The sequence below is a fragment of the Excalfactoria chinensis genome, chromosome 3 (assembly GCF_039878825.1).
Source record: "Excalfactoria chinensis isolate bCotChi1 chromosome 3, bCotChi1.hap2, whole genome shotgun sequence".
Classification (NCBI taxonomy): Eukaryota; Metazoa; Chordata; class Aves; order Galliformes; family Phasianidae; genus Excalfactoria; species Excalfactoria chinensis.
Genome location: NC_092827.1, coordinates 91,869,820 through 91,896,977, shown reverse-complemented (window position 1 = coordinate 91,896,977; position 27,158 = coordinate 91,869,820). Strand labels below are relative to the sequence as shown.

Here is a 27,158-nt window from a genome sequence, read left to right as displayed (position 1 = left end):
TGGGCATCACATGCAGGGCAAGATGACGATTTTAGATGTGGTAAATCCACCAATATAAACTTTTAGGGGGAAAATAGGATTTGTGTTGCTTTTAAACCTTGTATTACAAACCTGCCAAGGTGGGGTGAACAGGGCTTAGTATAAATGAGCTATAAATACAACTGCCAAGATTTCCCATATAAACATTTGCCCACAGAACTTGTTTACCCACTTCCAGGCACCTAACTTGAATTTCAAAGCTTCACAGTCCTCAGAAAAATGGTGAATGTTAAGTATTTTCAAAACAGTTTTCCTTGCATATGCTTAGCAATAAATTTAAAAGCATAACTTTACATCTGCATTTACAAAAAAGCTTAAAATGGTTGGGAGCATTCCTCTATTTAGTATTTTCTCCCCCCTTCAGGAAATGCCATGCATAGCACACACAGAGGAAAGTGCTCTGTGGACTCCTGACTTCAGGAGGAAACTTAACATCCCAGTGGGGAATAAGCCTCAGAAAGGCAACATACAGGAGCAAAGAAAATAATATAAGGAGAAAGCTAAAAAGCAAACACTAAGAACTAAGTTGTTGTTTTTTTTTTTTAAGGCAGAAGGAAGTATAGATGTAATGGTGAAAGGAGACACGATGACACTAAATTGCTCAAGGCAAAAGTAAACAGCAGAAGCAGTATTTCAGGCCAGCAGTAAATTAACCCAAGAAAAACATTCTTAAAAATATGATGTTGTGTCTCTGTTTGGCTGCTGTGTTTATTGCTGTACTCAGGTGTTAAACCAGTTGCCTGGGAAACCTCAGGAACAGTGTATGAGATGGACAAAACAGCTGAACTTTGAACAGAGGGGGCTGAGAAAAAATGAGTTCATTCCTCAGACATTTGCAAAGATTACAATATAGAGAACTTGCTGCACTGGCTGCCTATCTCCTCTTCCAGGGTTAAGTTAGCAGTTGCTGTCAATTAGTATAACCTCAACTGAAACAATGTGAAGCTGCTTCCACCAGTCTGAGGATACAGACTAAGGTAGCCTATTTGCATTTCTTGTATTGTTATTGTATTTGAATATTCTGTGAGGAGGTTAAGTGTTATCAGAGTGGTAGGTGGGGATAATTTACACACAGAGCCACAAGACAGCACTGATGAATGTTCATTACCAAATCACGCCATTACACTGTATGCTTTCAAGCTGATATTTCTCTTGTATTTTTGGGAAAAATAACAGGCCACAGCTAAAATACTAAGACTGTCTTTTAAAGAACATGATTATTAAATAGAAACTTCAGAACTGCACCAACATAATACTTGTGTTTGTGTTCAGTATATACTTCAACTGTCCCACAGACACTGGCTTTACTGATTCTTGGCCCAATTTTGGACATGGGCATGAAACATTGATTGTTTCTGATCAGAGACAACATATTTGTATGGGAATCTGGCACAGGAATTCCTTATGAAGTAGTGCTTTGTATTTTGCAGTTGAAGGTAAACATCTAGAGTTGTGATTTAGAACAGTAAAACCTGCCTTTTTCCCTGGGAGACAGTATTCTATTAAAAGTCTTCTGCTTGAGAGAATATGTACTTGCAAATCTGAAAAGCCTTCAATACACACTCCTGCTCTTTAAAAATTCAACGTCAGATTTTTTAACCTTCAGATATCTCAGTATCTGTACATAAAACTACAAATCTCTGAAATCACTATGACGGCTCCACAAAGCAGACTGCAGTACTTTATTGCCTGATATTATGAATGATTTATGGTCAGATCATAACAAAATAAAAAACCCAAATCCTTTCTAGTCAAAGACAGATGAGTCACTCTATTTATTCAGTTTGTTCTTTCTGCAAAAAGTTGAATAGAATATGCCAAAGAAAAAAAGTAACATGATATTATTTAGTCTGCCACTACCTGTCACACAAATTGATGATGGAAAATACAGCAAATAAATATCACTGTGTATGCAGTTGGCAGCCAGTCCTTAAGGTATTAAATGAGTAAGCTCCTTCCTAGGGACAAGTTATGGACTGAATCACAGTCACTTGCAATTAGAGTACAGCAGCAGTAGCCAGAGCGTGCTTGCACATTTTAATTCAGTGGTCCCTACCAAAAGCACCAACTAAAAATTCTGTGATTCTGTGATTCTGTGTAATTTTCTTAAAGGCTCATTCAATGTCTTTGTGTTTAAGAACTGCAGCTATTTCAGTTCTACGCAAAACTTAAAGGGCTTTTTTTTCTCATATTCACTTTAAAAAAATAGATTGTGCTAGACTGAGAAACATGCACTAAGAAAAATTTAGGTTGGCATCCTTATGTAATTGCCATTCAGTTTTAACAGTATTAGACACTACCTACAGGTGCATTTGTTTTTCTAGGAGCTAAGAATGATCTTTTGCAACACATAGTCCCCTAGCATGTGAATAAGTGAAAAACCATGGAAAGATTAATGAGTCCCTGCAGTCAAACATTTCAAGCTGATAATCACAAATACGACATCCCTTCATTACCTAAGCAAATAATACAAATTGATATTGGCATACCCAAAGACACACGGCAATGAGAGACTGAGTAAGAGAGGCAGAACAGAAAGAGAGTGCATGCACAGGTGAAGCAAAGCAATCATTAAGATCAAGTGGTCAGGATCAATCGCCATTTAAACCACAAATGCTACTAACTGTTCAAGTATTTCTTTCATCTAACTATTGGTCTGATCCTTTCTGTTGTAGCAGAACTTTTTTTCCAGGGTTCTAACATGGAGACAATGCTTGCCATCCAAAACTTCAGAATACTTGCTCTAAACACAAACAACACTTGGGTCTTACTCCACCACCTGGCAGCACACGGTATTTGCCTAGAGAAAATCAGTTGCTCAGTTTCAGCAAGATGATTGTGTGCTGACTGCAAAACTCTCTCCTTGCTGCAAAAAAGACCTACATCATAAAGCTGCATTATAAAGTGTGGGGCAGAAGTTTCAGTACTGATGCTGATTTCAATCACTACTGAACTGATATTCCTCCTAAAACAGGTCAGGATGGGAGATGATGGGGGTACTGTGATAAAACATGCTAGAGTTGATCTGATTAGGAATGTAAAATACATTATCCTGTTAGGTTTCAGTTCTTTTACACTGTGTTCTGGTTCCTGAACTGCACCAGTATGTAGAGGAAGCTCAATGCCACCATCTGTGATTAAATTCACCACCTAACTACTGGCAGCTGTTGCCCGTCCAGCTGAATCACCTACTCATAACAGAGATCTAAGAAAAGTCCCAAGATAAATATTGTATGATCTTGTTTATGGGAAAAGAGCTTTAAAACTGTGAACAACTTATTTTTGGCAGAGAAGCAGGATATCAGAGAGGGCTTTTTATCTGATGATTCTCATATCAAAGAACCTGACATCATTTTATCTACAAATCTTCCGACTTGATTCTATCTACAAATATCCTGGTTTGATTTCTTCTGTGCTTTCAGTCACCTCCATATTAACTGTCTATCACAAAAGAAGGAAAACTGTATTTACCTTTTCTTACTGTCTCTTTTTGCTGTTTTTTCTAAAACTGCTCTTCTTCGCAGATAGTCATTTTGGATTTCATTATACTTTGCAGTGTGCTCTTTGATAAGATCAGTGGTTTTCTTGTGGTGCCTCTTAACAAGGTCCTTCATTTCTTTGTAGTGCTTCTTCTGAAGCTTAACAAATGACTTCTGTTGTTTTAGCTCTTCAATAGTCTGTGCTTCCACTTCTACAATGACAATAACAAAAGCAACTTCAATTTTCCAAGAACATATGATTTTAATCAGAGAACACAGAAATCACCGTCAGCTCAAATGAAACAAAGAACACTTGTTGGCAAGTGAAATGTGCTAGCTTAAACTAACCAAGCACAATTCTCTGAAAAGAAGCTAACATGATTGAAAATATAACAGCAAATTCAATTAAAATTAGGAAGCCAAGAGCACCAACATGACCAGCAAAATAAAAACTTTCTTCCCTCATCCCCTTCAGATGCAAAAGACTCGCATCAGTCTGACATGTAATTATACCATCTCACACAAATACGATCACTGTCTTTTTCTGTAGGAATTGCACCAACACCTCAGGTCTGCCTTCTCTCTGGATGGGTCACACAGCACAATGAACCCCTTTCACAATCAGCACTTCAGCTGCCTGCCATTCTGCCTTGACCTGGGCACTGGCTTTGGGCAGCTGTCCTGGTATCATCATGGAATTCTGGGAGTGATTTCACTTCTGTCATGATGGAGACTCATGGCCAGTTGTCTGCCACTCCAGCAAAGGTCAGCAGGCAAATGCAATCCAGGGCTGTCATTGTCCTGCTTTGTGAACCCAGATCACAGCTCAAGTTCAGTGTCTGCTAGCACAACTTGTACATGCTCACTCCAAATCAGCAATGAAGAAAAAATGAAGAATGGGAAGAAGCCAGACTAAGACTCCTTTTTAGACCTCACAAAACATCAAGTGTAAGGAAATGTAGGAAAATTAATTGCACGAACAAACAAGTTATGAGATCTGCAATCTAAAATCTGTTTCCAAGTTGAAGGACTCCCAGTTGCAAAGCAGAGTTGGTTTACTTAACCTAACAGTGTAATTTCAATGTTGTAGGAGTGATGGGACCACTGCAAGTATAGTGGGGATAAAATGGGTTCAATACTACTGACAATATTCAGTGCACAGTTAGTTTCTGTTCAGATAATAGTGTTTTGTTTTTCCTGGGAGGGGCCTGTGAGAATGCAACAATGGAATAATTGTTAGAAATTCCATGTAGGCACCCAACATCGATCTCAAGAAGAGTGTGCTCAAACATTTAATAGAATCACAGCTGAGAAAGAAGATGTGTTATGTACATTTTCTGTGAGTTAATGCAGTCACAGCCATTCCAAGGAGTGTCTAAACCAGACTGTCCATTTCACAGAAAATAAGTTTCTCTTGGCAAAAAGTCTATCATTTGTACAGTATAATCTGTATATTGAATACCTGTGAGGACACTCTGAATAAGATCTTCTGTCTTAGCAGGTGCTTTCACCAAACCTAGAAGTAAAAGAGATGAGTAATATGAACTCCTTTAAAACAACAGCCACTACTGCGCCACCTGAATGTATGTTAAACTATTGTATGTGGCATCGGACATATACTGATACAAGAATTTATTAACTAGCTGAGAGAAGAAACACAAAGACCACCACCACACTTGTCTTACTTATGAGGAGGATGCTACTGAACAAGGCTATGAAGTCTTCAGTCATTTAACTATAAGAACTGTGGTTTAACATCCATTTATTATAAGAAATAAATCAATACAGAATATATACCACAAAAGCAAAATCAAAATAAGAAAACACCAAATAAAATGCTGCTCTTGAAATGTGAAGTACATAAAAATTAATACCCAGACTTATTTTGGAAAGACTATTTCCAGTTTACTTTGCTTGTTTGTTTTTTTGTTTTTCTTTTTTTACCTGGTGTTGGTTGGCTGTGGACAACCTGAGTTGCTGGTTTCGGTGTAAGAGAGGCAGTGTGATTGACTCCATTCTCTGCTGGTGTTGGCCTAGGTTCACTGTTAGCTTCAGACGGTGCATCTCCGTGGTCCACCTGAAAATAAATGAGGACTTACATAACTCTTTCCAACTAACAGCCTTAAAAATTTCTAGATCTAATTTAGCCTACTTTACAATTTTAAGAGTCTATAAATGTTAACTACAAATTACTTTTAATAGGAAAAAAAGATAAAAAGAAAAAGCTATCTTTAAGAGCCACAGTAGCCCAGGCAGTACATTTTTGCAGGGTAAATTTCAAGAAGAAATAGAGCATGTATTATGCTTTAGAAATACTTTAAGTGGGTATAACTCATCAGGGACATTTTTCAGTACAGTATATATTAACTGCACCAGATACGAAATCTGTTTTTTATTGAAAAGCACCGTTCTCCACCACAAAGCTTTTCTAGACATAATGGAGAAGGTGGCACAAAAATGCTACTTAGATTCTTGCTGTGAACAAAATGAGTATATAAAATTACTTTGAAATTTCATACATTCTCAGCACAATCATTATTCACCCTTTTTACAGCACAGAGACATACTTGCGATTCCCAAGATCTTACATTCTTGGATAATATGTAAACAGTACTTCTATCCTGCTGCATAAATTCACCTGTGGTATCCAAATATTTAAGCATTTTCTACAATCTTTTCTTTCTTTCTAGTTTCCTAAAAGCTCAGGCTTACACCACACACTGAACATCTTACAATTTCCTTTGTGGCCATCAGGTTTGTAAATGATAGGGCAAGCACCCAGCACCCAACAAACTGAAGGTCACTGAAAGCAATTTTACTTTTGAAATGACCAAGCCCTGATTCTTGCCATCCCTGCAAGGGGCCAGTTGCCATGGTGCCTCAGGCTAGTCTTGGCTTTGTTCTTTCAGCTGCTCCCATTTCAGTCTTTGATGGTAATCACATTACATGCAGAGGCAGGATACCACAGTTGGTGGTGTTTTTTTTCCTCTTGATTACTCCATACTTAAAAGTCTGCACTGCATCAATTGAGACAAAATATTTTTGATCTGCTTCGTGCTGCTCCTGCTGCAGACTTCCTTCATCTTGGCCCTCACAATGCAGTCTATGTTGCAAAAAGAATTGTCTCAACAGCTTATTTCTACCAAAGTTATAGGAGAGAGATTCTGTAGTCAGAAACATGATGTCATTGAAAACTAATGCCAAAAACTTTACTTCTTTAAAGCAGCGATGACTGCAATAAAATAAGGACAAACATGACCTAGCCATCATTTCTGACAGTAGAACAATGTCACTGGCAAATCTGTAGCTGTGACCAACACATAGAGACATGGTTATCCCCTCAATTCCCCATAAAATGCATTAAGATACATTTCTCACAGGATGCAATCCATTAGTATGACAAAAAAAAAACCAAAAAACAAAAACCAAACACATTGCTATATAGATCATCATGCTAGGATTCCTATCTTCTGGCAAGTTAGCATCCTAAAAGTCATTATGTGGAAAACGGGTATTGTCATCTTCTATATCTGTATGTGAAATGCTGCATTGCAGCTTGTTGAGAGCTATTAATACAGCCTGTCAGTTTGGGACATAAAACAGCTGGTTTCAGAAACAAAGGCAGAAATGTGAGACAGGATCAGGAAGTGAATAAAGAGTAATTTTCACTGCATCAAGCAAATATAATCTCATTAAAAAGCACTTTCTCTTCTCATAATTCATCACACAGAATGGTAAAGTAAACATGATTTTCTCTTAGTGGAGAACATTTTAGGCTTTTTTTAAAATACAATGCAATCCAGCCCAAGAATTTATATTTCCAGTATTCACAGAAAATGGTTTGCATCCCACATGTTGCCATGTCTTTTGCAAGACAGTATGTTTACTAAGTTGAAAGATACATCCTCATATAAGTACTTATGTATGTGGGCTGCATTTTTATTTTTGAAGAGAAAAAGAGTTGCAATGTACTGGGATTGAGAGATCCTCTTCTGGTACTGAGTACATCTGTGCTGTACTGCCAAACTAGGAGGAAAGACCTGAAGTCAGTTTGGCTCCATCTTGGCAAAGGATAAGCAAGTTTCTCTATAAGAAGTGTCAGATTAATTTAATTACCATTACTGCACCTAGATCTGACCGCTGTAACTCATAATGGGAATACTACAAAACAAACAGAATAGATGCTGTAAATGACAATTAACAGGCACTATAATTTGAAGCTTAGAGAAAGGCAAATTTATTCATTCAAAACAATTCATTACTAGATATCTTTTTTGACTACTGTTTTGTAAGGAGTCAGGGGAACTTCCCACCAAGCAAGCTGCAGTTTAAACATCTATGGTAGCAAAGAAAAGCCTTCAACTGTCCTCAGATAGATGCAAGAATGCAGCTCAGAGTGAGTGAGAAGTAGGGAAGGAGTGTGGGGAAGGAAATACGTGCTTGGAGGCAGCACAGCTTTAGACACAAACATTAATAGGGTATAGACAGAAACTGCACATAAGGAAACTGAATCTAGGTGTACTTACATGTACATATCTGGCAGACATACTCAGAATTATTTAGCTGTGTTGCCAGTGAATGTGCTTGTCATTTTTAATCAATGTGGTTCTTGTGGGCAAGTGTAACTAAACAAACCAGTCAGTCCTGCTGACTGCTGAAGAAAATGTTTCATCAGATAAGATCAGTCAACTCAGGATTTTCAAGCACAGCCCAGCTGCCAATTATCTTACCTAGAATCACAGTTTATAAATAGATAGTAACAATGATATACTTAAGTTGCCATTTTGAGTGGCAGTTTTTTTTACCTACCCATTTCTACTGCATCTAATTGAACGGTTATACATTTTTAGTAAATGCACTGCTGCAATCACTACAGTTTTCTCTTAAAAAACATTTCTCTGCTACTCTGAAGCACGCTCCTTTATCCCAAAAGCTGTGAAGTTCTTTGACACATGGTAATGCTACTGAAGCACTACAACTCAGGTTTCCATCTTCCCATTTGCTTAAGAAGATACTCAGTGATAGAATTTTTTCTAGCAAACAAGCCTGTACAGACCAGAGAAATCTGGACTTTTTTCAAAAGTAAAAATGACCTCGAAGGTATTTAAAGGATTATGTTAAAAAAAGATTCTGCTATTAAAATAGAATCTCATGTGTAGAGTGTCCTAGATAACTGTCTAAGATACTACTGAGCATTTCACAGTGTCCTCATTCAGCCGAACTTGTGACACTGCACAAAGAGTAAATTGTTGGCCACTGAATTGTAATGACTTTCACTTTTCTGGTCTGCTTTGGGAATGTATTCTTGGTTACAAAATCTAGTTCAGTGATGCTTTGCACATTTGAGAATTGAAGAAGGCAGTTAGCGTAGTTGGAGGCAGTTTAGGATTATGAAAGTATTCATCTTTGCTAAAGACCCCTTCAGAGTGCCTTTTGATTCAAGCAATATTCAAAATACAAAGTTGATATTCTCAAACCATGCTGAAGGTGTCACAGTGATAATGTTTGGAAGAGAGATTGAACATCTGGAGGAACACAGACTTCACTGGAAGTGAAAGCTAAACTGTCAGCATGATGAAGTATGCTCAAAATTACATCTATGCAATTGTATGTACAACAAAGAGCCATAAACAAAGCCTAAAATACTGTACAATACTTTCAGGCAAAGCTGTTGGTAAAGCATTGTTATTTATATTATATAATATATAATTATATTTTAAAATGTATATACTATATATATATATATGTATATAAACACATATAATAAGGGCAATTTTAGCATCACCCTGGAAAACAACAGGCACTGACTTACAATGATTTAATGTACTACATGAAATGTTGCAACAATCTAACTCTGTTTCCCAGTCAGCTTTTAGTCTCTCTTCACCTCTGAGCAGTGCTGTGTGTTTTGCACCACATGCTTCTTCCGGTGAAAACACACACACAGCACAATGCTGCTGTGCAGTCATATACTCTAGTCTCATTCTGAATGAGATGTTAGCAAGTATTCAAGCAATCAATACACACAATTTTGAGGACTTAAAAGCAAAGTAAATATCTTTAAACACAGCAGCGTAATTTGCAGAGACTCTAAAACCTCCCTTACCTCTTTTTTGACCTCTTCTTCATCTTCCAGAGTCAGTGCTGCCAATTGCTTAGCTCTCTGCTCCATCAAGTTAACATATCTAATTGGATTTGATAAGGCCTCGATCACATCTAGAAATAATACAAATACATCAATTCCAAACCTCTTATGTTATATGCTCCTCAGGCTTTAAGATGCTGTACTTTTCCCACAGATCTGCCACTGAGAGATAATCTTAAGTCATAGAAACAGCAGTGAACGACAGTAAACCATCACATGCAAGTACTCTAATGTGCTCTCTTTGACTTTCTGCTTGGGTTATGTGGATGTGCATTTTTCTGAACATAGCATTTTATGATGACTTTTCAAAGCTTACACCCAACTTGGATTTGACTTCACATGAGGCACAGAAAGGAACACTACAAACAATCCTGTAATTTTAGAAATAAAAACAACAGAAGTATTATACAGAATATCTTTTTTTCACAGCATTACCTGCGTAAGTATCAGGCACGTAGTCTTTGACCTCTATGTACACAAAGAGAGCTGGCAGTGTCAAAGGTTGGTTCCTCTCATTCCTTAAACAGATGTAGTGGTAGCCTGAAAAATAAGAATGAACCAGTTCAGAGTAAAAACTCTTCTAGGGATATATCCAATGCAATTGTATTAACATTTATTATTTATAGTTTGTCTCCAGCTGAGCCAGCAACCTCAGGGACTTCTAAGCCGGCTAAGATTTGCCCAAAGGGTTTCAGAGATAAGTAAATATGCAGACAAGGAACTGCTTGAAAGGCATGTGACACTGCTGCTTAAAATAGTATTTACACTTTATTTTCACACACAATAATGCAAAATGTGGTGTTTAATGTAATTTTGAATGTTTTCTCCTGAATTGATTTTTACTACATTTTTGTTTAGTTGTTTGTTTCGTAGCTCTTGCTACATTTTTGAAAGTGACCATTATAGTACTCAAGAATCCAAACTGACAAGTAAAATTGAGATCAATGATGCAATACCCAATTAAAAATACAGACAATGAAGCACTATATCTACAAAGTGTGTGAGGGGTGAATCCCGTTATGTGACAAGCTGTAGGAATATACCTGAACAAGGAACATTTTCAGACAGTTTTGAAAGACGGTTGTCCTGTAACAGTACAGATACAGCACTGCAGCACAGATTAGCCGAGTTAATGGCACAGAATCACAGATTTGGCAGCCCTAAGCCTCTTCTCCCAGCCACCCACTGCCTGACTTTGTGGATAGACAGCCCAGCAACCTAAACTTTTGAAAAACCAAACATCAGCTTAGCTCCCTCAAATGCCTCATCGTACTGCTTAGTTTAAATACAGCAATGGGATTACTGGTAGGAGCGAGAGAAATGCACTTCCAGTCCCAGCAAATTGTCTTCAGCATGGCAAAGCTGCTTCCTCTGTCTCCCTCATGATGGCTGAAGCTGTTGTCCAAAGCAATGATTATGGTGCCAAACATATGGGTAGTTGTAAGATAAAAGACACAAGCAGGATGAGTTTATGTGGAGGGATCCTCACTGGGCTGATTGGAGCAACTCCCTCCAAGTAACAGCTAAATCCTTACTTTGGGAATAACAATAATATAATAATACTGTGTGACAGTATGATAGTTTTCAATAATGTCTCAGAAAAGAGCTAAATTTTATCTTACAAAGGTTTCTCAGCCCCCTCAAGTTCCGTCAGCAGATTTTCAGCATGTACAAAAGACTAAAACCAACATGCTGTTCTCCATCTCATGCTGTAAACAAATACTGGAGTCAAAAGGACAGAAGAAAATGCCTGAGGATAAAAGCTCTCAAAATTGCTTGTATCATTCAACACAATGGCTTCTGTTCTAAAAAGCACAAACTTAAAAGCATGAATGTGATTTAATGCTGTGCTGAAAGGACTCTGTGCCACACAAAGGCTAAGTGCAGCAAAAACGGATCAGCCCTGATAAGAGCTCGCTTCCACCAGATGATGGAAATCCTTCACAACTCCTTTCCATCTCACACATCACATGTCTTCCTCTGGAGCTAAACAGATCTGCCATGAAGCAAGTTTATCCATTAACCCAGTGGAAAATATGCCTAGAATAAAAACTGAATTGTCTGCTGTATTGATAATCTGAACTTGCTCACAAAGTGGTGTGGAGATCAGCAGAGCTGGCATAACAGCCAGGAATGTGCAGCCAACAGTGGGAGAGAGGAGGGAGGGGAGAAGGGAAAGAGAAATGATGATGACTGAGGAAATCCTGGAGCAGTGGATGCCCACCAGTCACATCCATCTACCTGACCATGCTCACAGCGAGGCCACATGACCCACAACAGCCAAGGAAAGATGGCTTGGAGTTCTTCTTAGAAAAGCCCTGACATCACTGGCCGTGAGATGAGATCTAGAAAGTACTGGAAGAAACTTAGAGACTAAGGTCTTGATAAATAACATGGACAACAACTGCTAGATACAGGGACACATAAACTATATGTTACTGCTGGAATCAACTAGACCAGGTATAGTGAAGGAAGATATTCTTCCTTTTCCACTGTGAAAGTTTCCACTGGATACTTTCTACTGGATGTTTATGGCCCATATGCTTGCTCTAGTTTAGATTCCTCCCCTCACTGGAAAGCTGGTATTGAAGTCGGACACTGTTCAAAATGCTAATGTCACTGCATCTTTCTGAAGCAAAATATTTAACAAGTCTCTTGACCTGAAAAATTACAATTTTCATTGTGCCCATTAATTACAATAGTGATAATAATATGATTTGGAAGAGACCAGGAATGATTTTTTTTTAATATATACATTTTTAATATTTGGCAATAAAAGTTTAAGTAATTTTATACTGATTTAAAGGTTTTGCAGAGCTACAACAATTTGCATATAGGTCAGTTGTTGCATGCATATTAAAATCACACTACAGGAGCATCTTTTGCTTTCATCATTCCCAGCCATCTCTGATTCCCTAAGAGATTATTATTTTTTTTATCTACAAAAGATGAGCAAGTGCCAACCATTAAATTCTGACGTTTTTTCTGGTTGATTCAAGATGTACATTTCTGGTGAAATATGGTATTTTCCTCTTCAAAGCTGAAATATATTATTCAAATTCTGAGATTGTATAAATCTATGAGGTTGCTGGTGATCTACAGTAGTTGGGATTTGGGTTTGCTTTTTCTTTTCACGATACAACGTCTGTTTCAATGGAGGAAGGGGTTTACCTGGTCGAATTGCTGAGACTGGTAATATCCGATGGCCAATAAATTTCCCTCCTTCCTCATATACTGCTAGCCTCAAACATGCCAGGGTAGGTAAAACAACCTAAAAGGAAATATTGCTGCATTATTAACTTTCTAAAGAGCTCCAACCAGACAAAACTTAGCAATATATCAGACAAAAAGATAAAGTTAAGCCCAGTAGATAGTAACATCTACACATCCACAGGAGGTACTACCATGCAAGAGATCAGGGTGTATACACACCTGTGTTTAAAAATAACTATCATAAAACTGTTCTTCTTCCAAGGAACTTGAGGTGGGATGTTAGCGCAATATGTTGAATCCAACAATTTGGCTCTGTATTTTCAATATGATACGAGGGACTCAGCTCAACTCTTTTCATGTTTGAATGTTTTCCACTTAGTCAGTCTTGCACGTTCTCTTTTTCCTTTGTGTCTGCACCAATTGGATTATTTACTTTCCATAAAAGTCTCCAGTAATGTATGTAAGCATTGAAAACTCAACATGCAACTCAACAAGTTGCAAAGCATTAATGTCTGAATTACATGAGCCATGTCAACTTCAGTAGAGTTTCTGAGTGCTGTAGTCTACTCATTTGCCAGGGGAAGCAGGTTTCACCAGGAGGGATGCTTACTAGCACTGGATGCTATTTTGCCACCAAATACAGAAGAAGGCCAAACAATGAAAAAAGAAAACAAATTGCAATTAGCTACTGAGATACTTTCCTAAGATTGGAATCTTTGATATCACTTCTAAAAAATAGTGTAGAATTTGAGAAAATCTCATTTTCTTACAGTGTATACATAAAATAATGTGTTCTGGAGCTGGGTGCAGATAAGTGTTGCTTTTTTTTTTTCCCAAAAAAATTTTCCCAAAAAAATTGCTAAAATTGACACAGACATTGAAAAAAACACAAAAGCAACAATTCAAAACTAAGAATCTGTGCAATTTACTTTCAATACTACTAAAAAAAGTGATCTTTGCTTCTCAGAGCAGAGCAGCAGTCAGGGCATAGCTGTAACTAAATAGAGAAATGAAGTACACTAATTAGAAGTTCATTATAGAAGAAAAATCCTAATGATGTTTCCAAACTTAAGCTCTGGGAGGCTGCCAAAGGAAAGTTACCCAGAAGGTAAAATATTCTGGGAAAAGGGCTGTTCTCCCTAGAAAGCAGGGCTGCAAGGACCAATTGCGAAAGCATCTCAGTGAAATGTACGTTTGCCAAGAAAAATTAAATTAACTTCTTTTTTTTTTTTTTTTCCCCCCAAATTCCTGGACTCAGGACCCAACTAACCAATAAATGAAATCCAGATAACAGTACAGTTCCTGCTAGAAAACTTGTTATAGGTATACTGTGAAGCACAGTAAGACATCCATGTTGTATAGTCCTGAAACACATTCAGTATTTTCAGCTCCTACATCTCATACTTCAGGTAGATTAGGATTTATGCAGCTCTATAACCTGGGTTATATTTAGGTGGCATACACTAGAACTAAGCAGAGATAAGATTGCTTTGAACGAGCTAGTTTGGACAGCCAGACTGTTACAGCTGTACTCACATCACCTCACTTGCAGGTTACCAGGATCTGCTTTTCAGGGCTGTTCAGCTGAGGCAAAATGCCATGGAAATTCAGCTAAATCACTTCTAGAATCTGCACTGGCTCATTTATAGCATAGCACTGCATCATCCCATGCAGATGAGTCCACTGACATATTTTCTATTTCTAGCTGTATTCTTGTGAAACAACCATGGTGACTTGAAACTGATTTATTTCAGTACGGGCTTGGCATGACTAGAGTAGCAAAATTATACCAGAAATATTAAGAAACAGTTGGAGAAGTAACTGCTCAAAATCTCTTTATCTTTTTTAACAAATGAAATCTACAGAACACAGAATTAGCTAATTGGGCAGTGATGAAATGCACAATGCTGGTTTGAGAAGCAAGTGTTACACCAACCTTCTTAAACACTATAGTTTCCTCTTCCCAGACAGGATTAACTGCATTGCCTTGCGAGGTCTTGGTCTTTAAAGCTTTTCTTCTTGTATCCACAGGCAGGCCAAACATGTCAACTTCTACATAGGTACCAACTTTTTTATCGGAAAGAAACTGACCTGAAATAATCTAAGATCAAAACAAAAGGGATGTTACTAGAGACAGCTTTGGCGGACTAGGAAAATGGCTGAGATGCAGGTGGATAATCCTCATTGTTTATCAGATAATGTGTTTTCAAAGATGAAACAAAACAAGCAAAAAGCAAAACAACAGAAAAGTGCATCTAAAACAATAAATAAATAAAAACACCGTCTGATACTGCAGGCGCAGAAAAACAGCTTATAAGGTCTGATTCCCTGTGGACCTGTGACCCTGAATTCCTCTGTGAGCAATAACGTGGTTCAGATCACATTGCTGCCCTTCCCTAAGCAAGAATAGTCATTTGGATCTCATTCCCCAGACCTACTGTCTCCGCACACAATACAATATCTTTGACACCTTTAATTTTTAACTAGTTTCAACAACAGGTTTAAAACAGTGCTGGAAGGAAAGAGATATATGCAGTAGCGTAACTAGATATGACTCTTATTGAGAGGAAAAAAAAAAAGGCTAAAAAGTTGATATTTCAATAAAGGCTCTTTGTAGAGGGTGAGGACTTCGAACACAAGACAATTATAAAATAGTGGGCTTTTCTAGTTCTTAATTTAACAGGAAACATGATTCTCACCTTTAAGAAGTGTAAGAAAGCACTGCGATTAATTCAGAGAATTGAAGGGGCATTTACAGCAGTGCCTCTGTAACATAAGAAATTTGGGTTTACCAAAAGCAAGTCAAATTCTGTTTTCAGGTGGATCAGTGTTGACATTGCCTTCACACCTGGTAGTCTACTCTGAGCAGGCAGAAGCGGCTGCCTTCTGATAGCTCTTATGATTCCTGGGTTCTCATTCCTGTTAAAAACACTGCATCTCCCAATAACTGTCAAATGACTTTCACCTCTGCTTAGTAAACTGGCAGAAAAATGAGCCTCTAAACCCAGGGGGGGAACTGAAAGCTTCCATGACTGCAGGTCACTATGGGAGGTCATTTCCACAGAGCTGTCTTTTTCTCTTTTTTTAGCACGCATGTCAGCAGGTTAGCACTTTATTCATAGCCCTCTGAGCACTGATTTGTTACACTTATGTCTGCAGCTCCAGAGGAAATACTTGTTTTTCTTCAATGAAAACAGGATATTTTGCAGGTGGATTCTATAATACAGACACCGTTCTAATGGGAAGTCCATTAAAAGCAGAACAGGATTTCAGAAAGTTTATGTTTTCATAACTAGAGTTGTACTGAGTATAAATTTGTGTCATAGCCAATGCAATCTATCCCTACAAACATTCATAGTAGTTTTCAATTTCCAGATTCCTGGCAGTTCTTGAACTTCATTAGAGGTCCTCAAAACAGGAACCAGTGAAAGCAAGTTGGCAATGACTTGCAGCTGACATTTATGGTTCCAGAGTATTGCTGGAGAACTTAAAGGGAACCAGAAAATTTATTTATACCAGTGTACTGCTCTAACTGTTCCACTGCAAGTGACCACTTTGTAGCACTACATTTCACATTCAGTCCTTTATAAATAAAACCACAAACTACCCTTACATTCATCAACTACTCAAATATTTCTACAATAATATAAACAGTAAAAACACACTTATTTAACCTACAGTGAAATATGAGGCAGAGCATTATCTGCAATGTAAAACTTAAACATCACTCCATGCAATGAACTGACGTGGCTATTTGCTAGGTCTCTGCACAACTGAAATTTATCCACACTGACATCGCTGTGAGAGTATTTTCACCAGTGAGTGTACATACCTTCACAGACAAGGTGTTCGCTACGATTCCATCCACAATACTTTCAGTAAATGGATCAAAGTGTTTGTCTGGTCTTCTCATGAATTCTGGCTTTAACCTGTATCCACTTTTGCCATTGTACTCATACATTCCCATGTTTATTTGCATAGACAAATCTAGGTATTAAAAATATTGATGAGAATTATTTTCTGTATAGATAATGATTCAGAAAAAGCAATAGAACAGCACTATTTATTCTAGTTTCAATTGAACTACACTGTAAAAAGCTATGTATGGCACATGGTTTCCTAATAAAAGAACTTTCAGACATGACTGCATCCACCCTCTTGGATTCTTTCCATAGGGGAATCACATCCACAAGGTATCTTTCAGAGGCTACTCAAAAGATAACTTTCAAATCTGAAAAGGAGTGTTAATGATTAGGTATTGAGTAATTCAGTGTACTGACTGTACCCAGACCAGCAGAGTATTTAATGTGTCAAACCCCTTTTAACAACAGACAGTGGAAGCCTGATACTTAGTTGAAATCTGCTCAGAGATGTTTTCATTACTCTGGACTTCCAGACTGTGTGGAATTCCATGGAGAGTTGCTATGTACATGGGCTCTACTGGAAAGAAAAAAGGGAATGATAACATGATGCCACAGACAGGATATGTCCTGGGATCCAGTATCTGGCAATATTCATATTTCTCAGGCAGAGAAATGTAATCTTTGAAGGTGCCACAACCTATTTCAAAAGTTACTTGTGCACACAGGGGCCTAAATGTCACTTTCTTAAGCTCATATTTCTGAAGTGGAATTTTTTTTCTGCTTTTTTTGCATAAATCCCTTATGCCCTGATATACTGAGACTTTTTTTTACAAGACTGGATAAAGATCACAACTAAATCTCAAACGTTGCTCAATGGTAGACACTTATAAATGATGACAATATGGAGGCCACTACAAATACATATTATACTAGCCACAGAATATTAATTACAACTATTCCCAGTTAAAAGATCAACTGCATTGAAAACATAAACTTACAGCCCTATAGTTCAACCACTGGACTCTTTTGATGCATAAAGCCTTCCTTACCAACCAGTCAGGAACTGTATCAGAGAAACAGAAAAGTACAGATTACAGAATCAAGACACCAGCACAGCTTACCTACAGTTTGGAAGTTGAGAGCAACCATTTGGCAGCCAGCATTCCAGAAGACTTGTGGCATATAGTTTGAAGAATCTACACGTGTTCCTTTTGGGTAAATTCGGCTTAGCTGCATTTTGTTATATCTAAATAGTGGGCAGTTAAGATTTTGTACATGTATCAAAAATGACTTTGCAGAGAGGTCGCACAACTGCAATTACTTAAATGCAAATGCTCTTTACAGAATGGCAGTAGGTTCCTAATTGAATTTCTGCAACCATAATACCAGAGATCCACAATTTTGCAGATGATATAAATTAATGGGGTAATTAAAGGTGATGATGCTGTACAGCGAACACTCAGAATAAACAAAGAAATAGCACAGGTATATCCTTAAGATAGCATTCACAAAGCTCCATCTATAGTATAGTTCCTAATTCAGAATTTTCCCAACACTGCATTTTTAGAGGTCAATCAGCTGTAAACAGTAAATCTTACTTTGGCAGGGAAAGAGGTTCTCAGTTAAAAAGTGGAAGTGTTTGCTCTTTTGGAATGAGCATTAGAATTGGCCTCTACTTGAAGACAGAAATGATGACATTGCACTTCTTATAGTTCAATCTACAAATCTCAGAGATGAGAACATGCTGCAGGTTATCTGTGGAAATTGCTTTCCATTAATCTTCTTGAGGGCACTTGATCATTTTTTTCTTAACTGCAGCCAGGATGAGACATTGAGAAGCATCATAAGGTTTAAACAGATTCCTCCTTAGCTTTTCTTTAAAAGCTACAAGAGAAAAAGTAAACTAAAAAAAAAAGTAAAACTGGGTGGCAATAAAGTCAGCGCTCTTGGAACTAGATGGGAAAGAAAACTCTCTTGTATGCCTTAGCAAAAAGCAAGTCAGCCACATTCTGCCAATTTGCTTACTGTAACTCAGACCACTTCACATAAGATGATAAATTTATCAAAAAGAATACAAAATAATAGGTCTTCAATTTATAGTTTGAGCCTATTCCCTCTGGTCCTAGCCCGTAGCACAAGGACTCTTGCCAGCTTTTAAATGAGTTCATCAGTCCAGCCCAATTAAATCATCTATGAAGACAGTTAAGTCTACAAATCTCATTTGGTTTCCATATTTTTCCAGCTCATGTCTTCAAATTTCAATAAAGCCCTGTAACAGACCTCAGATGTAGAACACCTAGGAAAGCAGCTTTCTGAAAGTCAAGGATACTCCACAAATTCCACAGGAGACTTGGTAAGTTGCTCAAGCCCTTTGGTTTCCACAAAGGAAGACATTTCAAAACTTTTGTTGCGCTCTGCAGTTTTAAAGGGGAGAGAAAAACAGTGACATATTAGAGCGTGAAATCACATACAACATGTGAACTAGTTTAGTTTCAGTCCTCTTACCATCTGTTCACCAACTCACTTCACCTTAATCTCAAAGAATTTCTGTATGCAATCGTTTGTGGACAGCTGTAAACTCACTCTGCATATACTCAAAGGCATCATCCAAACTCACACTAGCATTACCTAAATGAAGGGCACTTGTACTGCTTGAGATACCCACTGTACCAGTTGCCAGTAAAAGAAAGTCAGTGCATGTTAGAGATCTCTCACATTTGCTTGCACAATACCATATTCATGTATTAGACAGGTATTGCCCAGAGCTCACACATGAGACATAGAGGTATTATGGCAAATTCTGTGGAGAACAAAAGGCCCTGCCAGATGTCTAGACTCACTGCAGGCATATACAATGGCTCTGAGCCAGTTTCAAGTTCTAATAACTAATGTCTGTATCAGATTAAACTAAGGAGTAGGCTACTTTTGCCTACAGGGCTTCTTGTTACCTTCCCAATGCCAGGGGAAACTCACATCTGTCTCAAACAGTCATGGAAACACTGATATCTAATCATGACTGAAGGCACACTCTTGTTTCTCAGCAGGTCTTTAGACCTAATGATGGACTCCTCTGGAGCATCAATAACATCTTTTTTTTGCACAGCCTTTCAAAGTACCATGTGACATGTACCAGAGCCTAAGTCAAGGCCCTTCAACCTTCATTACTAGTTCTTCTAAATTTTATACAGAAGGTAAAGAATTTCTGTAATGTAACAGCTTCCCATTTCATCAAAATCAGCTCTGCAGATTGCTCAGAATGGGTAATAGCACTGAGAGATAACAGCCATTAAATATCTCAGCACTGCTGTCTTTAAAAATGAGATAAACAGTCCATGTAGTGGAGCACGAACTTTCTACCCTAACCACCCTATTGAAAGCAAACAGTAAACTGAAGAAAATGCTTGCCCTCATACAGTTGTTGAAGTAACTGTGTTACAGTCACCAAGGGATGACTGAACAAAAGCACTTGTCTTACAGAAAGAAGAAGAGTAGAAACAGGTGGGCCTTTCCTTTATAGGAAGCCAAAAAGGAAGCAGTGGCTGCTCCAAAGAAATAAGGAACTAGAATGTCCGGGCCAAGGTGAGAAGAAAATGTACTGCCGGATACGGATCTGCAAACTAGATGGCTGCAGCTATTTTCATTATATGTTGAAGAGCCAGAGAATGACTGTGTTTGCATTGTTTCAAAAATTATTCTCTGTCTCTAGGGGAGCTGGAGCTCATACTTTGTAGTGGCCCCTACTTCTCATTAGCAACCACCATGCTACTTCTATTATTATGTAGCTGTATCTCCAAATGGTAGAAGATTCCTGTCATTCCTTAGAGGCTACTTTCTTACCATTCATCTTCCTTTCCAACAAGCAGCATCCTCTTATGGCACTGAGATTCTTCTTCTTCCACCCCTCCTCACTAATTGGATATTGTGAGCAATGCACACATTCAGTGCTAGTGCATACTATCACTTGTGTAAGAACAGGTCACTGTGCTGCTGATGACTAAGTTTTTAAGTATCTGAATGTTTTGAGGCTCACTTTCTTAAAACTGAACTATGTGTTTCTTATGAATCATTTAGGAATGATCACTGATTCCTGTGAGCTTTCCTGCAGCTCCTAATAAACACTTTGCTCGTATCACCTAAGAAAAACATTTCAGCTGATGGCAACCAGACCAAACAAACAAACAAACAACAAATGAAATTGCATAGAGACACTGAAATACACTGGTGATTTTCTGTTTGCCAGTGCTATTCTACTTCTTCATCTCATTACTACTTAAATACAGCCCTACCAGGAAATAGTGACTAGATGTGTTCTATCTCCAGTTATTCGATCAAAGTAAGACTGCTACATAAAGGAAGGGAAAAAAAGAAAGGTTCAAGAACATATATTTTATTCTACTTAGAATACAAATACTATATTTTTTCTGTAGAAGTAGTAGTATGCAGTATTTCGCAGTATTTATCTTAAAGTAGAATCTGCAGGTAAACAGAACCAGTAGCTGGCAAATGTCACCAAATGTTCAGAGCTTAAGCAAATTCCTAAATAAAATAGAAAAACTTATTTCTCTACAATACCTGGCAATGACTGAGAAACCTGTCCTTTGAAGAACAAACTGTCCAGGGGAGGCATTTCTCCCTCGTGCTAAGTTACCATGCTTACGGATCAGGAGGAATTCACTACAGAATGGATAAAGTCATTGAAATACTCTTACCAATTTGAAATGATACCCTGAAACAGTTACAATTATTAGCTGTCAGAGAGAGGGAATTGATCTAGTGAGAGCCATCAGGGGACTGTTACAGATCTAGCTGTATTTAATATTTTTGTTACCAAGCTGGAAGCAAGACCAAATGCACTCCCTACAACGTACAATGTATGAATGTAGCAACAGCGAGATGCTGTTACCATAACAGAGGTGAGGATCACAAATTAAAACAAATTCTGAATTAGATAATTCAAAATTAGAAAAAAAATCCTTACTGCTGAAAAGATGAAACTTTGTGAAAGAAGAGAAGCAGGTGAACAAAAATACAACTTGGGAAAAATTCAATAGGCAGCAAAATAAAAAACAATTTAAGTCTTCTTTAGCTTATCATCACTGAACTTAATAAACATTCAGCTGAGGTTCCAGGCCAGGACTGAGACCAGAACCAGAGGTCATGCAACAGTGGTCACTGCTTTAAACACCTGGCGGTATTTGCACACTATGATTTTTTTTAATTTGATACAAACACCTGAAATATTAATCACTTAACAAGTTCACAAAAACAAGGAAGACAGTGTAAAAAATCTAAACACCAGCAGTTCTTCAGAAGAGACAAAACTTGGAAAGGCACAGGCATGGGAACGGAAGAAATCTACATTCTCTAAAGAGAATTCTCTAACAGCAGCATGATTTTGTCCTGCTAGTATTCACATGGCTTCCTTTCCAGTAGGAGAATCTCCTTCCCACTGTGTACTCATAACTCTCATTAGAGCTAGTGGAGATAATAAATATCTAAGGGACACTATTGTAGGGAACAAGCACAATTCCACATGATTTTGTGAATGCTTATGTATGTATATGTGTTCATACATAAATACATGTGAACAGGTAGATAACTATTTCTATGCTTATTATTCAAAATGAGTAAATGTGAAATCGTGCTTGCAGATACAGACATAGACATCAATTACCTGTCCTCTGCTAAGGCCTCCATAAATCCATAACAAATTTAAATGCTATACACTTCTTTAGCAAAAAAGCTCAAAAGGCTTTTTGCAGTCTGCCAAAACAAAGTGAAAAAGGGCAGGCAAACAGCAGGGGGTTCTGCACCAAGAAAGGAAAAGATGCTGCACTGTTTACCGAGGACGCCACAGACTGCATTCCTAGCAAGGCATTTTCTGTAAATGCCAGCTGGGGATGAAGTAATGGCTTTTTCTATAAAACACATAGAAGCAGAGAAGAGTGAATTTGTGTATGAGGAAGGGCACACTCTCTGCTTACCCTGAATCCTCCATAAAAGCAGCACAGGGAAAACATTTGCTCAATCTGAAGGAATATTTATGATCAATTTTCTCAGGGTCCCTAAGTCACTCTTCAGCTATGGATAACAAAAACAACCTGATTAAATATTTGCTAAACTCTTTTTGAAGTGGCAGCGTAGTTGACAAAGCCCAATACTTACACTAATGTATGTTTCAAAATAAACTTGGAATTACCTGACTGGACACCAAGGGTCACGTATCCAATCGAGAGGAATCCAAGCAAGCATTTCTCCAGACCTTTCTTCTGAACACTTGCTAGATAGTTTTCAGCAAAAGATATCACTTATTGTTAGCTTACTTACTTTTTGATACCTCAAATGACTCAAATTTCACAGGCTGAATGTAGTTCACCAGGTTAGACATCTCTTCTGTGGCCATGGCCTCACTTCCAGCAGTACCCTAAGGACAGAGATGGGAAAATGCTGACACTTTGGCTGGTCAAAATCCACGATGGCCACTGACAGTCAAAAAAACCAAAGTGCAGTTTTCTATCAACCGTGAAAGAATCATCTTTCACCGATCCCGTCTTAGTGAATTCAATTGTTCACATAGGAGCTTCACATACTAAGGAAGGAAAGACGTTATACAATGTAAACAATTAAAATGCTGTTTTATTATTTCTTTCTTCACGGCTCCCAGAAAAAAGACTGCATTACCTTTACAGATATGCAAAGGTAACACTAACCACACTTATCTATACTATAGATAAAACATAGCTCTACATTTTCAAAATCCAATTTTATTTCCAGTGGTGCCAAATACACCACAAGCAGTTGCCTCAGATCATCTGTAGTGTTATCAAGTCTTTTTTTTCACTAAATTGAAGTAATAAACAAATTAAAGATATGCTTCCAAATCCACTGACTAACAACTTCAGAAAGTTAGTGATTCCCGGTGCCCTGCCTTCCTTTTCCCACTAGATGGCAGTCCCACTCCTGGTAACACATCCAACCCAGAACTGCTGGAATCGATCCATCACCATAAAACAAATCTATGTCCTTACTTCATCCATCGACGACTTTTTACAATCATCATCATAGTCATCATCATCATCGCTCTCAATCTCTGCTTCTCCTGAAATGTTTTTAGCAGAAGACAATTACTGGTTGAAGCAATAGCTATAAATATCAGGGATAAATCTGTGAAAGATGTATATTGCTTAGAAGAGAAGACATAGGCGCGCTTTTTATCACAGCACAAATCAAATAAACTGTCTAGAGGGATTTATCCACCCTTATCATTGGTAAATTCCTACTGTCTGATCAAAATTCTCACTTTTCAGCTGCAGGACACTTACTATTTGGAAATCACAGGACAGGTATCAGCACCAAAAAAATGAGCATCATGGTGTGTGTACAGTGTGCAGGTATAATATTACAAACTACTCCGATGAGATGTTCTCATGTATGGGTCACAGCTCTGGGCATGACCTTCAATAACGCTTTTGCCCCCCTGGGAAAGAAACACACACAGCGCAGCATTCACAGGGTGAAAAAATCATGCATAAAAACTGACATTCACACGTGTTGCAGTAGTAAGGGCTGCTCAGAGAAATGCATCTGCTCTGAAGATATCACAGCATGTGCACCCAGGTAGCACAGCTGGCAGGAGCCGGCTCACACTTCCCTCCACTAATACGACATTGTTGCGTCTTACTGCTAGGACTCATGGCTCAGCTGCGCCGGCTGAGGGCAGTGCAAATCGAGTAATGCGATGGAGATGCATAAAGCTCATCCTTCCCCTGAAAGCACACTGGCAGAGTAAACAGGAGCAAATAAAGCACATTTTAAGACCTGTTCCCAATTGCAGTGTACTAACAAATTCCTACAGGTTAAGACACAGATTCATTATCGTTAATTGATGAATATACTCCCTTCTCCAGAGTTTAGATTCGGCTGCACTGGAAATCAACCCATCTTTCTCCTAGGTAACTCCTCCTGTGCATTTGGCAGTCACCAGGTATACACCATGTACTTTTAGAAGACTCTGGAAAAGCAGGTTTAACTTCTACTGCAGTCACCTGTCCACACCTTTCAGATCGACAGCACTTCTTCAAATGTTTCATTCCACAAACCTTTCTGCCTTCTTCAGCAGTGGCAATTATTCTGGCAGCACAAAAGTCTAACCACTGTGTAGCATTCCCAAACTCTCCAGAGAATGGTATTTCAGTTTCTACTGTCACCACAGGGTCTAATCCAAAGCCCACTGAATGTAGAAATTCCTCTGTTCCAAAAGGCCTTGAATCATGCCTAGGGGGCCCTTTCTAGCCACATACATCACATATGATTTAAATAATGAGCGTGCCTTTCACAATGAGATGATGACTACCCAGGCTGCAGATGCAGATGTTGAAATGTCATGCTTTTATTCATGAACACATTTCTTCCTGAACATTTCATTGAAGAAAATAACATGATTGCTCAACGGGCTCTAGGGATGGCTCAGGGAACCTCAATATATTGCAAAGAACCAGCCATGTTCTCAGAGGATTTACAGTGACAATCTTTGAGTGGGAAGCTCTCAACTGATTTATCTGGACTGGCAAAATAATACTTCTAACAGACTAGAAGAAGGGGGATATGGGCAGATTTCAGCCACCTTGCACTACTGAGATCCCAGCTTGTTCTTTCTGGAAGTGCCCAGGGAGGGAAGTATGCATCACAGTATTCATTTATTTAAAAAAATATTTAACAGGAAAACTCCCAAAGAGATCAGATCTCATTTTCAAGTTATTCATCAGACTGCAAACCCAGCACAAATAATATACAGGATTGCAAGCACAGAATAAGAATTTCTGAACCTATGGCTATGTCCCCACATTGACTTTCCTTCACACACATGGTTCTGTGCCCAGACTGAAGCTTCTTTTTGTTGTTACACTGCTGGGACACAAACTTGGAGCAAGCCTTGGTCAGATAGAGAAGATGTCTGTGCTATGGATGCCTCTATGCTCACCCTCCCACACTGCTGGTGGGATTACATCCGTGCCACCAATTCTAGTCATAAAAGCACGTAAGTTGGCATATGCAGTGTGACCCAGTACTTGTGTGCGTGTGTGCAAAGCGGACAACTAGATGGGATTCCAAACCCACGTCAGGACAAGACATCTCTATGCTAAGTGTAACACAAACACAGGCAAAACAGAGACCTCCCGCTGCAAAAGCTTACAGTCTAAGCATAAGACAAGAGCCAGCCTGTGGACAAGGGCATACAGAAGAAGATCAGAAAATCAAAAGATGATACTTCCTATCACACATAAAGCCAGTGACTTTCAACAGCTCCAAGAACCACGTGGCAAATATCTCAGTGGAGTAACAGTACTAGTTTCAAGGATGTTTTCACTAGTAAGAGGGGCAGAGTTGTAAAGGTGTAAGAGTGCTCAGTAGACAATGCAACAAGCAGCCCAAGGAGGCTGAATCCCTGCTGATGAGTAGATGAGGTTGACACTATAATACTGAGCAGAGGATGATCAGGAGAAGAGAGCTGGGAATGGCAAGCCAAATCCCTATTACTACAGGTAGTGGAATCAAAGCTCTAAATAATATCTATTCCCACCACAACTCAGCAGTTTGACAGCCAAATATGACAGATATTGAGAACCTAATAAAATGCTATATGTTGCTTGGAAAATTCAGGAGAATTTGGTAACTTACTTTGTCAGGACTCCTTGAAAGAACTTTCAGAATGGATTTTAAGTGTGATATTTGCTGATGCTGCTTGATAGCTCCGTGAATTGGATTTACAATGTTCAGGCAGCTACCAACATCTTGTGGAGAAAATCACCTCTCATTATTTGCAAAAGCTGTATGTAAGCATTAACCATTTTTGAAATGGAAAAGTAAACGTTACTCAGATGCCAGAACATTTTACTGTATAGCAATGGGCCACTGCCTCAATGGCTTGCGGCAGCAATGCATTTATCAAACTATCAATGTATTTATGTAAGCTAAGTATTAAACTTCAAACTCAGCCTTCCAGTTAGTCACACAGAAACCAAGGAGATGATTCTACCCTCTCTCCATCTTCCTGTGACTTCCTTACAGCAGCTGGTACTTGGAGAAAAAAATTATCCTGTTACTGAGAGATCACTAATTTGCTCCAAAATTGAAATACTATCCAATTAAGAAGTTCTGGCTTCCTGAAGCAAAGGCCTACAACATACAGTCACATCCAGCAGAACTGTCACTTTCTTTTAGCAGTATGGTCTAACTACTTGCACTTCTTTGAAAATTTCACCTGTTTGCCTCTTCATACAATCAGGTCTAAGATTCTAGTTTACCAAAATGAGTCTTATACAAGTGTTACTTCAGAAATTCCTTTTCCATTTTGCCAGCATTGCTGTGTCTATGCAGACAGCTTTAGGGATGTAAACTTACCCCACTTGCAGATGTTAC

General features: G+C 38.3%; 1 protein-coding gene across 3 annotated transcripts in view; it reads right to left on the bottom strand.

The window, feature by feature from the left end:
- Nucleotides 1–27,158, bottom strand: part of PLCB1 (phospholipase C beta 1) — a 359,203-nt gene that overhangs the window by 70,036 nt on the left and 262,009 nt on the right. For all 3 annotated transcript variants that reach the window (XM_072331035.1, XM_072331034.1, XM_072331036.1), the window contains 12 exons: nt 23,768–23,838; nt 23,067–23,163; nt 19,069–19,153; nt 17,861–17,985; nt 16,709–16,863; nt 14,813–14,977; nt 12,835–12,934; nt 10,099–10,203; nt 9,625–9,734; nt 5,463–5,595; nt 4,981–5,034; nt 3,511–3,730 (listed from right to left, as the gene is read on the bottom strand). In XM_072331035.1, the coding sequence (XP_072187136.1) occupies nt 3,511–3,730; nt 4,981–5,034; nt 5,463–5,595; nt 9,625–9,734; nt 10,099–10,203; nt 12,835–12,934; nt 14,813–14,977; nt 16,709–16,863; nt 17,861–17,985; nt 19,069–19,153; nt 23,067–23,163; nt 23,768–23,838 (1,420 nt within the window). The remainder of the gene's footprint in view (nt 1–3,510; nt 3,731–4,980; nt 5,035–5,462; nt 5,596–9,624; nt 9,735–10,098; nt 10,204–12,834; nt 12,935–14,812; nt 14,978–16,708; nt 16,864–17,860; nt 17,986–19,068; nt 19,154–23,066; nt 23,164–23,767; nt 23,839–27,158) is intronic.